The 12,510-nt window shown below is 42.7% G+C and overlaps 1 protein-coding gene across 2 annotated transcripts; it reads right to left on the reverse strand.

The window, feature by feature from the left end:
• Positions 1-593: 593 nt before the first annotated feature.
• On the reverse strand, positions 594-11,677 carry LOC6640162 (protein jim lovell). Of its 2 annotated transcripts, none has more exons than XM_047010237.1 (4): positions 11,584-11,677; positions 7,963-10,289; positions 5,246-5,377; positions 594-2,072 (listed from the first exon to the last, which is right to left on the reverse strand). In XM_047010237.1, exons 2-4 carry the CDS (start codon positions 10,232-10,234, stop codon positions 1,222-1,224), a joined length of 3,255 nt encoding a protein of 1,084 aa, XP_046866193.1. In that variant the 5' UTR covers positions 10,235-10,289; positions 11,584-11,677; the 3' UTR covers positions 594-1,221. The 2 variants fall into 2 exon arrangements, with proteins under 2 accessions (XP_046866193.1, XP_023037973.1); XM_023182205.2 differs by having other exon boundaries at positions 7,924-10,289.
• Between the last annotated feature and the right edge of the window lie 833 nt (positions 11,678-12,510).

Below are 12,510 nucleotides of genomic sequence, written 5' to 3' on the forward strand. Positions count from 1 at the left end.
AATGAGTCCACAAATATATAATTTGCAAATTTATTTGTATTTCTTTACAAAGTGAATTCAATATGAAAACGAACCTCTAAGGGGGGAAGATGAAGAGAGAGAGGGACTCGGGTCCTTACATTTACAAAGCCGTCTCTATGAAATGCCACTGAAATGTGGTTCTGTTTTTTATACTTTTTCTTTTTTTTTTGGGCGGGGATTGTGCACAACTATGATTTCTATTCCTGTTATGGGTGCATAAGATACAATTCGATTTTTGTTTTCTTTTATACAGATACAAATTGTCTACTATAAATACTTAAGAACTACAACTACATAATTGCCGCTTGTTTTTGTTTTTTTCGTTTAGGTATATAAAATAACATTACAAATTTTGGTACAGTCATCATCAATACTACGATGAGTCGGGGTACTCATGTGGAATACCCCTAATGCTGATGTTGCCTTGTCTGCTTTTGGTTTTGGTTATCTTTCGTCTTTTGCCTATTTACACATAAAAATCGTTTCATTTTCACTTATTATTTAAAATTATTTTTTTTTTTTTGATTATTTCGTTATTGGTAAAAAACTATAAATATGATGAACTACATACATATATATGTATATATATAGATCGGTGTGAATATACAAATAATATATTGCCTCAAATGCTTTGTAAGCTTTGTCATATTCAATTACTTAGCCTTAAACTTAAATAATTCTTTTTTTTAAAAACAAATTACAAATGATTACAGAAACTGTGGAAGTGGAATAGGAACTAAAAGCACCAAAATCATAAACATATACACACTATACATATTTTAGTAGTTAAACATATATAAAATATAAACTATAAGCCAATCAATCGTTGTCAAATCAAATATTGTCTCTTTTGAGAAAGGGGGGGGGGGGGTCAAGAGAGTGGGAAGCTTTTCGGGGTTTATATATAAACTAAATAATATTGCATTAAACTTCACATCGTTTTTGTTTTCGTTCACAGTAGTTTTAAGTTCTTAGGGGCGTTAGCGGTGGGCGTGGTGGTGGTGGAGCCACTGTGGGCCCAGGGACCTGCATTTGACGTTTCTTGATACGCTCCCGTTTTAGTTTGCGTCTCGCCATAATAAGGCCCGGATTGAAATTGAACTCACGGCAGGCCTGCTCCTGTTGCTCTTGTAGCTCTAGATCGAATGGCGGGAAGTACATTGGATTGGCAGTTATAGCTCCCCAATCCCGCCACATATTTCAATCCTGCCCATTACCCGAACCATTTGCTTGCGTCAGTTGTTGTGGTCCATTTTCGCCAGATCTACGCGGTTCGGTTAGGGGCAGTGGCAATCCCTGACCGGGGACAGGATAATCATCGTCCAGCGATGAGGATTGCTTGGAGCCCACCGATTTACAATCCTCATCCATGGTCACGCCCAAATGGTGCATAGCCGCAGCTGCATGATGTCTTTCGGCAGGCGGCAGAAGATTCAGCATGCTTAGGGGAAGACCAGGGAATCCGCCAGCGAAATCTGGATAGAATCCTTGGGGATTGAAGGGATTGAACAGAGGATTGGGACCACCGAGAAGGTCGGGCTCCGAACTGCCACTGCGTGGTCCTCCTGGCGGACCCAATGGCAAACCCAGCTCCAAGTCCAAAGGACCTAGGGGACCCATTTCACTTGGATGTGGCATGGGTGGCAGGCCATTACCGCCATTATTAGAGCAGCTGCCCGAACTATTACTCGAACTGCCGCCCGATCCTCCACCTCCTCCGCTCTTATCCTTATCCTTCTCCTTGCGTTCCTTGTGCTTCTCACTCTTACTAGAGCCTCCACCGCCGCCACCACTGATGCCCATCTGCAGCATCTCAATGGGGGGCCCACTGATGCAATCCTTGCGCAACTGTTCCAGCTTCAGACTCTTGCCGTACTTGCCCCTCACATACATCAGCAGCGAGTTGTATGGTATGCCAAAGATGCGAGATGCCTGAGAGGTGGTCATTTTCTTGTTCCACACATGTTGCAGTGCCTCCGTTAGCTCTGTGTTGGTCCATGAACGCGGTGGACCACCTCGTGGTGCTGAATGCTGACCCTTGGGGCGTGGCACTGCAAAAAAAAAAAACGAAGAGAGATAGAGGTAAATTAGTCAAAAGGATTTAAAAGGATTGAGGCGCCACACCAACAACCCAAAATAGTTGCTTCAAGAGTTTTTATCTTGCATTCAAAATCTTTCGCTAATGTTTCAATTTTCTGCGACTCCACAGACACATATGTATATGTTTTGCATCTACAACAACCTAGACAATTTCGTTGAAAGTCAACCATTGTCTGGAAATATCGACAAGGAGATGGAGCGGAGCGGTCTATAGACAATGTTGAAGTTTGCCTTCAGCTTATACACACCCTGCTGCGGATGTGAAATGCTGAGATCGCGCTGCGGTGGTTCCCTAACCCGTTCTTCTGAACCCGGCCCTGCCCTCCTGCCTTCTTCTTCCATATGCAAATTGCGAGTATGCAAGCGACGGCGGCGGCGTCACATGCGCCGCTAAAACTTAATTTAGATTCGAAGATATCGAAAAAAGAAGAAAAAAACACAACACGATGTGAGCGCCACAGAAAAGCCACAGGTTCCTTTCAACCACAGACCCTCCTCTTATATAAGAGGAGACAGAGGAGTTGGAGGTAGGTCAAATGTGGCAAAATTTGCAGATCTTAGAAAATCATTTATAGCTCATCCGGAGGGGCATTAGATAATATGATATTTGTCGCTCAATTTCTTGATTAATAGAATTATCAACAAAAAAAAAACCAACAAAAAATTCGTCTGGAATTTGCTGTAAGTTATGTTCGTAATAGGTAGGCAGGATCACAACGTGGGTCTGACCTTTGTTTTCCAATGAACAAGTCCAAAAATGCGCTACATTCTCTCTCTCCCCTCTCCTTGCTTTTGTTTGCTAGACTTTCACATAAACGAAAATTTGAATTTGTTACAAATCGCAAATCACGTTTCGGCAACAAAAACAATCGCAAAATGAACAAATGAATGTGAACAAATCAGTTAATCACACCCACACGAATACAGGGCCATGACGACGTCGACGTCGACGACGACGACGACCACGCCGATTGAGCGCATCGAACCTGTGCGAGTGTGATGAGAAGAAGCAACCAGCTAGCAGCATCGAGGCACTAGCTCCAAGTCTTTTTTTTTTTTCTCTGCTCCAGCTTCTCTAGATTCTTATCAGTTGTCGAACGGGTTTTTCTTTTTATTTGTCTGATTTTTTTGCACTAAAGAATATCGTGCTATACGCCAGATTTGCGTTTTCTTTGTTTACTGTTTTTGTTTTTTTTTCTTTTTAACAATTTTTGTCATGGTTGAAATTGAGTTAAAGAGAGTCGAATGTAACTCTTGTATAGTCATGATAGTCTGCCGTCTTTTGTGATCACTTGAAAATGAAGCAATTATATATACATATGTAAAGGAAATTGTTGTCGTTCCTTTCACCCCTCAAAATGTAGTTAATCTGCTATTAAACTTCAGTCCAAAGTTGGCGCCTCATTCGGCTTAGTCTACTAGCTTGAAGCACTTAACCCATCAACGCCACACAACTGTCAAATAAACTGTCAAAGCAAACAGCTCACATGGCTCATATCAAGCCAAAATCTATGGAACATTTCCTCTCCTCATTTGTCAATCATATACATCTATGTATATGTATATGTATCTTAAGATAATTGATTTCTGAACCACTTTTAAAGGAAAAAAAAAACTTTATTAACTTTCTGAGGTTTCACTTGCATTACATCAACGGAGAGTCATGAATAAAAAACGAAACATTATAGTATAGACTCGCCTATTTGTCAATCAAAAACGCAAGAGGGAGAGAAACAAAAACGACGTGTTCACGATATGCATAGGTGCACATGTTGTTTGCCCCAATGAAGAAACCAATAAAGAAACAAATAAACAAACAACAATTTTCTTCAACGATTTCCAACCAAGCTGTGCACAGGAAAACCACAAAAACAAATTTGCCGCCTCACATGATCGCTCAAGTGATCGGCAGTGTGATCTTGCATCTGGAACATTTAGAATGTGGCTCTAAAGAGGAAATGAAGTTACATACAAGTGCCTTTTTTTTTTTGTGAAGGGCATTGATCGCATTGTGAATCAATCGATCGTTGAAAGCGTTCTAAAGGAAGGGAGTCATATGCTTTACCTTAGGGGAAAACATGAAATAATGATAACATCAAGTTGGCATATTAGGGAAAGTGATCTCCAAATTGGTCAAGTGTTTTATGCTTTAATGAGATCCCTATATTATTAAATTCAAGGAGGACCACGATGTGTTTTAGGAAAAGATTTGTTGAAAAAGTCAACGTAAAGTTTCTTGAATATCTTGTCTGAAATCGTTGATTTCTTTTTATATCTCACTAAATTGATCATATCTAAGAATTCATTACTATTTTAAACCAAAACTAAGAGTATAGACAGATGAAATGAGGGAAGTCTGCCCCTTAAAGTATGCAATATGATGGAACAGGATGTTTTTAAACCAATTTATAACTTTTCGTATGCTTTGTAACTTTAAAATTGTGTTTTAACAATGTCTAATTCAAAGATTATATCTTTATCCAGAGGACATTACAAAATTTCTTTCTTTACTTTTAAAAAGTTTCTCTATTATATAGTCGTAGAACCCCAACAGTCTAGGAAAAATAACTAGGTCACTATCGATCGAGTAAAACGAAAAAGTAATCCTTCAACCCGAACTATGACTAATCATTGTCTTTCATCTGCTCCACTAAGTATGATATTCCCTCCCTTAAAACTTCTTTAGTTAGAGCAAATATTGATTTCATTTCAGCTGATTAAAGTTGCTAAAAAATGTTTGCCATTCAATTGATTAATATTTTGCGATAAAATTTAGATCTGAAGAGCAGTTATGATCATTTCTATTTGCTCTTCAATTACCCATAATTGTTGGCTCTGGGCTCACACCAAATTGTTGTTCAACTACGTGAGCAAAAGTGCAGTAACAAAGCAGCACTGAGTCTTGACTTTTACCCTCGAGTTGAACTCACACTCACTGGAGAGTCGAGATCAATCAGTCAGGTGTGAAGCATGGATCCCGTTCCACTGCAACTCAACGTGATCGACGCCAATCAATGTTTTGAACCTTTCTCGTCTTGCCGGGTGTTTGTCAGGGATTAATTAGTTGTTTGTTTCTTCTTTTTTAATGTCTGGCGAAAGTTCATTTTCGTTTTGGGCTACTTACTTTTCTTTTTGAGAAATGGCGGCGGTCCGCCGGGCATATCTCGAGGATCGCTCATTTCCATGAGTGGATTGTAGAGTTTGCCGGGATCGATGCCTGGTGGAAACAGGCCAAGTGGTGAGTCTAGGCCAAACACTGAAAATAAAATGAAAAGAATTTCAAATATAAGAATATTGCTACTAACAAATCGTAAGATTCTATCATAAACGGTTCATTTTCCAGCTCAACGAGCAGTTTTATCATCATCATCATCATCATCATCATCATTTGAGAAACAATAGACTATGGCAATTGACTGGGATAGTAGTAAACAATAGTACATCATTATTCTATTAATAATTTACGCTTGAAGTGCACTTCTACACATGAGTGAAACAATTGAAGCGCTGATGAGGCAACGCGGAAAGGTAGTCAGAATCCTCCAGTGAGGCAGGAATAAGCCAGATAGACAGCACATGGATGAGATGGGTTGAAGCTTAAGGTGAATGCGAGGCAAACGCATAATATTGACATTGGTGGCTGCTGAAAGATTTCATAAGTACACGACTGCGGACTCACCCACAAGACAATGGCAAGCTCTGGCATATGAATAAAGGAATGTATCTGTAGCTTGTTTTCTCTATCTCTCTCTCTCTCTCTCTCCTTCTTTCTCGCTGTCGTTTCGTGTGTTTCTGCACTACATAATGACACAAATAACGAGCTCACATTGTTTGCCTCTTAAGAAGACAACATGCCTTTGCCTTGCCTCATATCCCACTACGTATACGTAATATGTTTTCCCTCTTCTTTTGATGGTATGCAAAATTAGTGGATTTCTTTTCACATCCTTTAGGGAAAACTCATCGACAAAGTTCCCGTTCCCTCTTAGCCACGTCACATGCTATTAGTTCAATGATTTTCACGCCGAAAAGAAGAAAAATTGCAAAAAGAAGGAAAATATATCACAAAATACCAGAATAAAAAACTCTGGCTGAATCTCTCTCCTTTTTGCCTGTCTGACTTCGCACTATGTGTGTGTGTGTTTGTGTGTTTGATTTGTCGTATCCTTGACTGGCATTCATTGCCCTGCAGCCTGTTTATGCAGTAGTTAGCGATTTGCCTGCATACATCGCGACTTCGTGTTGTTATAACCCCCCCTTCCCTCCCAGCCCAACCCAAAACCAAAATCCTTACTCTCCCCGCGATTTACTGTTTGATATGTTGACTGAAATTTTTGTCGCATTAAAAGGTATTGCGCTTCCTGGCTCTAGCTCTAGCTCCAGCTCCATCAAAAACTCCACCTCTTTTGCCTTTACCGTTTTCGTACAATTTTTCATATTTTTGTGCCTTAATTTATTTTATATCCTGTGTGCGCGAGTCTCGCCTCTTTTCTTTTGCCAAGGTACTGGCTGGGGTCCTCCTCAAACGGATATTATTAATATGAATATCGCGCGAGACTTATATGTTGAAGAAGAAATACTAGAAGGGAAGCCAAACCGCGAGACATACTCGAGCATACATTTGTCCTTCGGTCCTTCTTTCTCTTTACAAATATATTCTTTTTTTTCCTGTTTTATTTATGCCGCCAACGCTGCCAAAGTTATTTGCCAAAAGGTTTAAGTTCACTTTAGTCCTGTTCTGTACTGTTCTGTCCTGTTCTGCTTGGCATACTTTAAATAAAAACACATGAGGCATGAGGGAATCTTGCTACTGGCTAAATGGTGGTGTGGGCGTGGCTGTTTGGCAACTTAAAAGTCATTTCGCTAAACGTCTGTCGACAGTTTTTCAACTTAGTCTGCAAAACTCACATGTGGCGCGGTGGGGAGGAGGGAGGAGGACTAAATAAAAAGAAAGAAAGACACAACATAAATTTCTTGTGCTCTTTGCACGCAATGCTGACAGAAAAGGAAACCTCCTCCTCCTAAGCCTCAACCTCTTCCTGTTTTCACCTTTGCACCTCGATTTGTGTATATGTATGTGTGTGTGTGTGTGTGTGTGTGTGTGTGTGTGTATGTGTATTTGCCTCTGAGTGACATAAATATGAAAAATCATATAAACCGCAATTGAATTTATTTTCGACTGCAATTTCAAGTCGCGACTCTACCACGACCGCAAAATGCATTTGCAGTTGCCTGCCAGTCGTATTTCCCAGCAGATTTTGCCAGGCCCCCCATCAGTCCCTCTCCTTCCTCATATCGACCTGGGTGTTTTTTTAGGGAGAAGGCAGAAAACTAAACTGCCAAATTATTGGGCCCAGTTGTCAAGTTTCAGTTCATTTCAATATATCTTATGAGCTGTCAACAGTGCAAAACATTTTTATGACTTAATTAGCGTTGAAAACCCCATCGAAAGGGTGAGAGAGAGAGAGAGACAGAGCGGAAGAGAAAGAGGAGGAACTGAAAAAACGGCGGTTATGAAATCAACCAAACAACCCATGAAAAAGAAATGTCAAAGAAAGTAGCAAACAACAAATTGGAATGGGAAATAGGTGTCCTTAATACGTTTAGAGAAGCTCTTGACGGAGAGAAAATAAGGATGTGGAGCCACTTTGATGTTGCACAATGGCCACATGTTGCTGCTTCTTGAGGAACTCTGAAGTACCTTTTTTTATTGGGCACATCCGCTTTTGCTTGCCTTCCTTTAACCTATTGACCTCAGCATAGCTTTAAAGCTTAAAAAAATAAAAAGGATATACTACTCACTGTGATGGGGTGGCGTTAGCGTCAACGCCGATGACATACCGGGAAAGGGCAGCGGTGATGGCGGATGTGGTCCATCGGGTGGATTGAAGTGCCCAGGCAGACTCATAGGCGATGTGGGATCAAAGTCTTTTCCGAACTCCTTGCCGAACTCTTTGCCGAATTCCTTGCTGAATTCCTTGCCAAACTCTTTGCTCAAACGATTCATACTCTCCTCGAGGCGTTCATGTGGTGCTTGTCCGGGGCAGCCAGGTCCATTGGCACCGCCCGGAGTTCCGGGGCCACCCGGGCTTGGTCCAAAGGGCGGCATTCCCATGGGTCCCAGCAGATTGCCGGGAAATCCACCATGCTGATCTCTGGGTTCTCGTGGATCTCGCATTGCTGCTGCTGCAGCAGCTGCCGCCAGTGACATTTCCATCTGATGTTCCATGTGATGAAACGGATGCTCGCCGCTTGCTCCAGCGGCAGCAACGGCTGCTGCTGCTGCAGCATGCATCTGAGCTTCTAGTGCTTCCATGTTGCAGGGCGGACTATCAGGAAGCCCTGGTGGCCGCATGCCGGGAGGGGGAAACGACAGCAGTCCATTTCCTCCCGATGCACAACTCGTGGGTGGGTGTATGTGATTGTGATTGGGTGTGGACGATGAGGAATTCGGCTTGGCATTCAATTGCCGAATGTCTTTCAAGGATAGCATTATGCGTTGATTGTTGTCCTGCAGTTTACAGCTATTGTTATTGTTGTTGTTGTTGTTGGTCTCAGTATCGGATAAGGAGTTATTGACAGCAATTTTATTGCTAACATCCTTGTCCTTCTTGGTTGTACAAAGGTCCTCGGGTCCATCGCTGGGACAGGGTGAGGGTGAGGGTGACGGTGAAGGCGACATGGCCGCTGCATTGGCTGCCGCTGCCGCCGCCTGACGCCTCAATTCATTTGTGGTGTGTATAAGCTCTTCGATATCCTGTTCTTCTTCCTCTTCCTCTATGTGTTCATCCTCGGGCTCTTCCTCATCTAGCTCCTCCTCATTAATGTTTCGTTGTGGCTTCTCAGGTGGGTCAACTTCTTCGGGCTGCTTTTGGCTAGGCGGCTCTTCGCTCGTCTGGCTCTCTTTAGCATCCCTGTTGTTGTTGTCCTCCTCCTCCTCTTCATCGTCGTCGGCCACATTATGTTCATCTTCAGGTTCTGGGTCAGCTTCCCGCTCCATTCTTTCAAGTAGTTCATGTTTGATCACAGTTTCCGTGTCCGGCTTGTTCAGGGCAAAGTCATGAGGTGCGTCACCCGACCGTCTGCGTGGTCTTGCCTGCTTACGTCTCGGCATCGGCGAACTACCGCCTAGCTCTTGGTCACTCTCCAATTCGCGCTCACTGCATTCCTGATCCCGTTTCCGACGTAGACTCAGCGCTGCTTGCATTGCACTAGCAGACGGATTGCCAAACAGTCTTGAGGGCATTATGAGTTGTTTACTAGCTGCACTTGGTCTCACCATGGAGGGCGACTCATCCTCATAGCTGGAGGACAGCAGAGGTGACGCATCCATCATAGCAAAGTCATCGGGCGAGGCGGCCGGTGTCGGCGTATGCTCGGGCACTGAGCTCTCCACAAGTCCACGAACCTGCAGTGACTCACCCGCTTGGATGAGCGTCTGGAGGCGCTGTTGCGGCACACTGATCTCTCCGCGATACATAAAGTCCACGATGGCTTGCACTACCCAGCCACGAAAGTCCTTTAGCACTATGACCGGATGCTTGCACGGCGTCTCCGCAAAGACACGCTGAAAGAAAGGCGAACAGGCGGACAGGACCATTTTGTGGGCACGTATCGATGTCTCGGCACAAACTAAGGTCACGTCGACCAAAGTTTTTGTTTGCAGCAAAGCATCGAAGGCTCGCAGGATATGATTTTGATGATTATTCCATCGCAGACTGTAGTGATCAGAGGCTACTGGGGCTGCAGCTCCTGCTGCCGCTCCTCCATCTGCTGAGCCTGAGCTGTGCGCAGCAGTGGGCGTGGCAGGTGTACTATGACTATTTGGGGTTCTCGCCGATGTTGTCGTTGACATATTTAACGGCAACGGAGGCGGTGTGGGCGGCGTTGTGGGCGGTGTTGTATGCATGGAGGCATGCTCCGTGGCCGGCATTGACATTGTCGTTGGCGTTGACGTCGTCTTGGCCAACAGTGGCAGAGGCAACGACAACGGTAGCGGCAAGGGCATCGACATCGGCAACGGTAACGGCAACGGCAACTGGCGACCGTAGTCGTTCATGTGAAGCGACGTCAGTTTGCGGCGTTTAATCAGCTCCTCGACGTCCTTTAACATGCCCCGTTCCCCCTATTTACAAATATCCAGTTCCAGTCACGAGGCCTGTTGTCAGCTGTAAAAACAAGAAGACGAAGAAAAAAACAGGATGAAACTAGGTGAGAAGTGTACAAAAGTAAAGCTTTAGCATAAGCTTAAGGATAATGTATTCTCGTATTCATGACATATGCTAGGCTATGTGTGTCTCCGCGTGTGTATGTGTGTGTGTGTGATAATATGTTAATGAGTCGCGGCATATATCATTTTTTTCTTCCTATTTTTTTTTGGGGGATACATATACAGCTGCTTCACTTTCAGTTCATTCGACAAAAGGCAAAGAACAACAAAAGCCAAGACGCATGAAGATGAAGCAATCACAGCCGCTACGTGTCGTGTCGCATATCCTAGAGGATATCACATGCAGATGTATGATGTGTGATAATGGCGCACACCCGTGAATGGGTGTTTTTGTTTATCTCTGTGTGCTTCAGACAGAAGCACAAGAAGCACAGTGGAAAGAAAACAATATTCTCACATACAACTTTGGATTAAATTCTTATGAAATATAAGAATATTATGATAGACTGATGAAGAAGATTAAACTCCTTCAAACAGAATCATTTTATCTACATTTGAAACCTTATTTATTCCACTGTATCTTTTTGGCTCTCTCTCTGCGTGGCATCTAATTAATTCAGATACCTTGTGATGAGACAGTCCTTTTTTTCGTTTTTTTTTATATCTATCTCAACCCCTAACCCTATTCCTCTGCCTCCCTAGCGCACTCAGTTTGCTGCGTGTGTGAATTTTTTAAACAGTCGTCAGCTGAATTTGCAAAAAGACCTTCATACCACAACAGCGGCGACTTCTTGATGCAAAATTAAAAAACTTTACGTGGATAACCCGTGAGTAAGATAAACAATTTTTATTTGCTGTAGTTGCAGCGCATCTTTCATTTTGCCAGCGGTTAGCAGAAGGTTAGGTGGCTTGGGGTTGGGGTTGGGGCCCAGAATGGGGTTGCGGCTTGGAGTCGCTGACGCCAGAAGAAACCGCATATTAACACATGCTCGCTGGTCCTGGGCCCAAGACGAAAGCCCAAGCCCTCTAGAGCCACGCTCCAAGGCAACAATGTGCAATTAGCAGCGCGCTCCTCCAGCTCGTGCACCTCATTTGCGGTTCTGGCAGAGGAGCTGAGGCAACAATTTTATTTATTTATTTGCATTTCCTTCTCCATCAAACGAAGTCACAGTTTTTCTTCCACTTTATCTCAAGTTGACAGAGTGAAAAGTTTTTTTCAGGTTTTTTAATTAATGCCAAAGTAAGTCTTTGGGTTTAAATTAAACGTCACTCTTTTGCAGCACTTTACGTACCATTCAAAAAATCTTTAGAATTGCATAAAATTTTCAACAGTTCAATTTAGGGCACATATGATAATTCTGAAAAACACATACACACACACATATATATATCTTTTATTATGGTAATTGTTATTCTTTTCTTCTATTTTCTTTTTTGTGACGATCACAAATTCACGTATTCTAAGGTTATGTGTCCTTGTCGAGCGTTTGGCACTAACTGACTGAAATGCAAATAAATGTTTGCCTCACATATGCCTCACATAGATGAGAAACACCACCATAACCACCACCACCACTACTATCACCAACACCACCACCAGCACAATCAGCAACCAACCACACCATATTCATATCACATATGTGTGTGTATGTAGATGTATTGGTGTGTAGGCAGGATCACTGCATCTCTCACTCACTCACTCGCACACATTGTGCCCACTCACTTGCAGGTGATAATCAGGTGTGTGATCATGTATGTTGACAGGCTCATACAAACAAACACACACTGAACACACAAACAGAACAGGTAGTAGAGCTAATTGTATGAAAATAATGATCGGACAGAGGACAAAGGACAGAGGAGACAGAGTTCGGAGGTCGGTGTCGGTTTCGGTGTTTCGAAGTTCTACGGGTGTGCACCTTTTTTCCCAAATGGCCGACGCTGACAGGTCAATTTGTGGAACATTTACAACAAAATGTGCAAGAACAAGTATTCCTTCAAGTTTGTTTAGAGAAATTTCGCGGAATTATATTTGATTTTCATATGAAAATTCGCGTATAGTGGTTAACTTTTATGATAGGCGCGACCCAAGTTATATATTTATGCAGATTAACCAAAAGTTCCTTTTCAATAATTATGTTTAAAAGAGTTTTTAGTTCAGTTGCACTTCAGACATGTAGATGAAGAAATTTCTTCGGGCACGCTCACTCACTTCATAT

Source organism: Drosophila willistoni, assembly GCF_018902025.1.
Source record: "Drosophila willistoni isolate 14030-0811.24 chromosome 2L unlocalized genomic scaffold, UCI_dwil_1.1 Seg196, whole genome shotgun sequence".
Taxonomy (NCBI): domain Eukaryota; kingdom Metazoa; phylum Arthropoda; class Insecta; order Diptera; family Drosophilidae; genus Drosophila; species Drosophila willistoni.

Coding starts and splice junctions, on each gene's coding strand:
- LOC6640162 (XM_023182205.2), bottom strand. CDS start 10,234: ATGTTAAAGGACGTCGAGGAGCTGATTAAACGCCGCAAACTGACGTCG. Junction 5,378..7,923: donor GCTAACGCCACCCCATCACA/GTGAGTAGTATA, acceptor TTTTATTTTCAG/TGTTTGGCCTAGACTCACCA. Junction 2,073..5,245: donor GCCATTTCTCAAAAAGAAAA/GTAAGTAGCCCA, acceptor TTTTTTTTGCAG/TGCCACGCCCCAAGGGTCAG.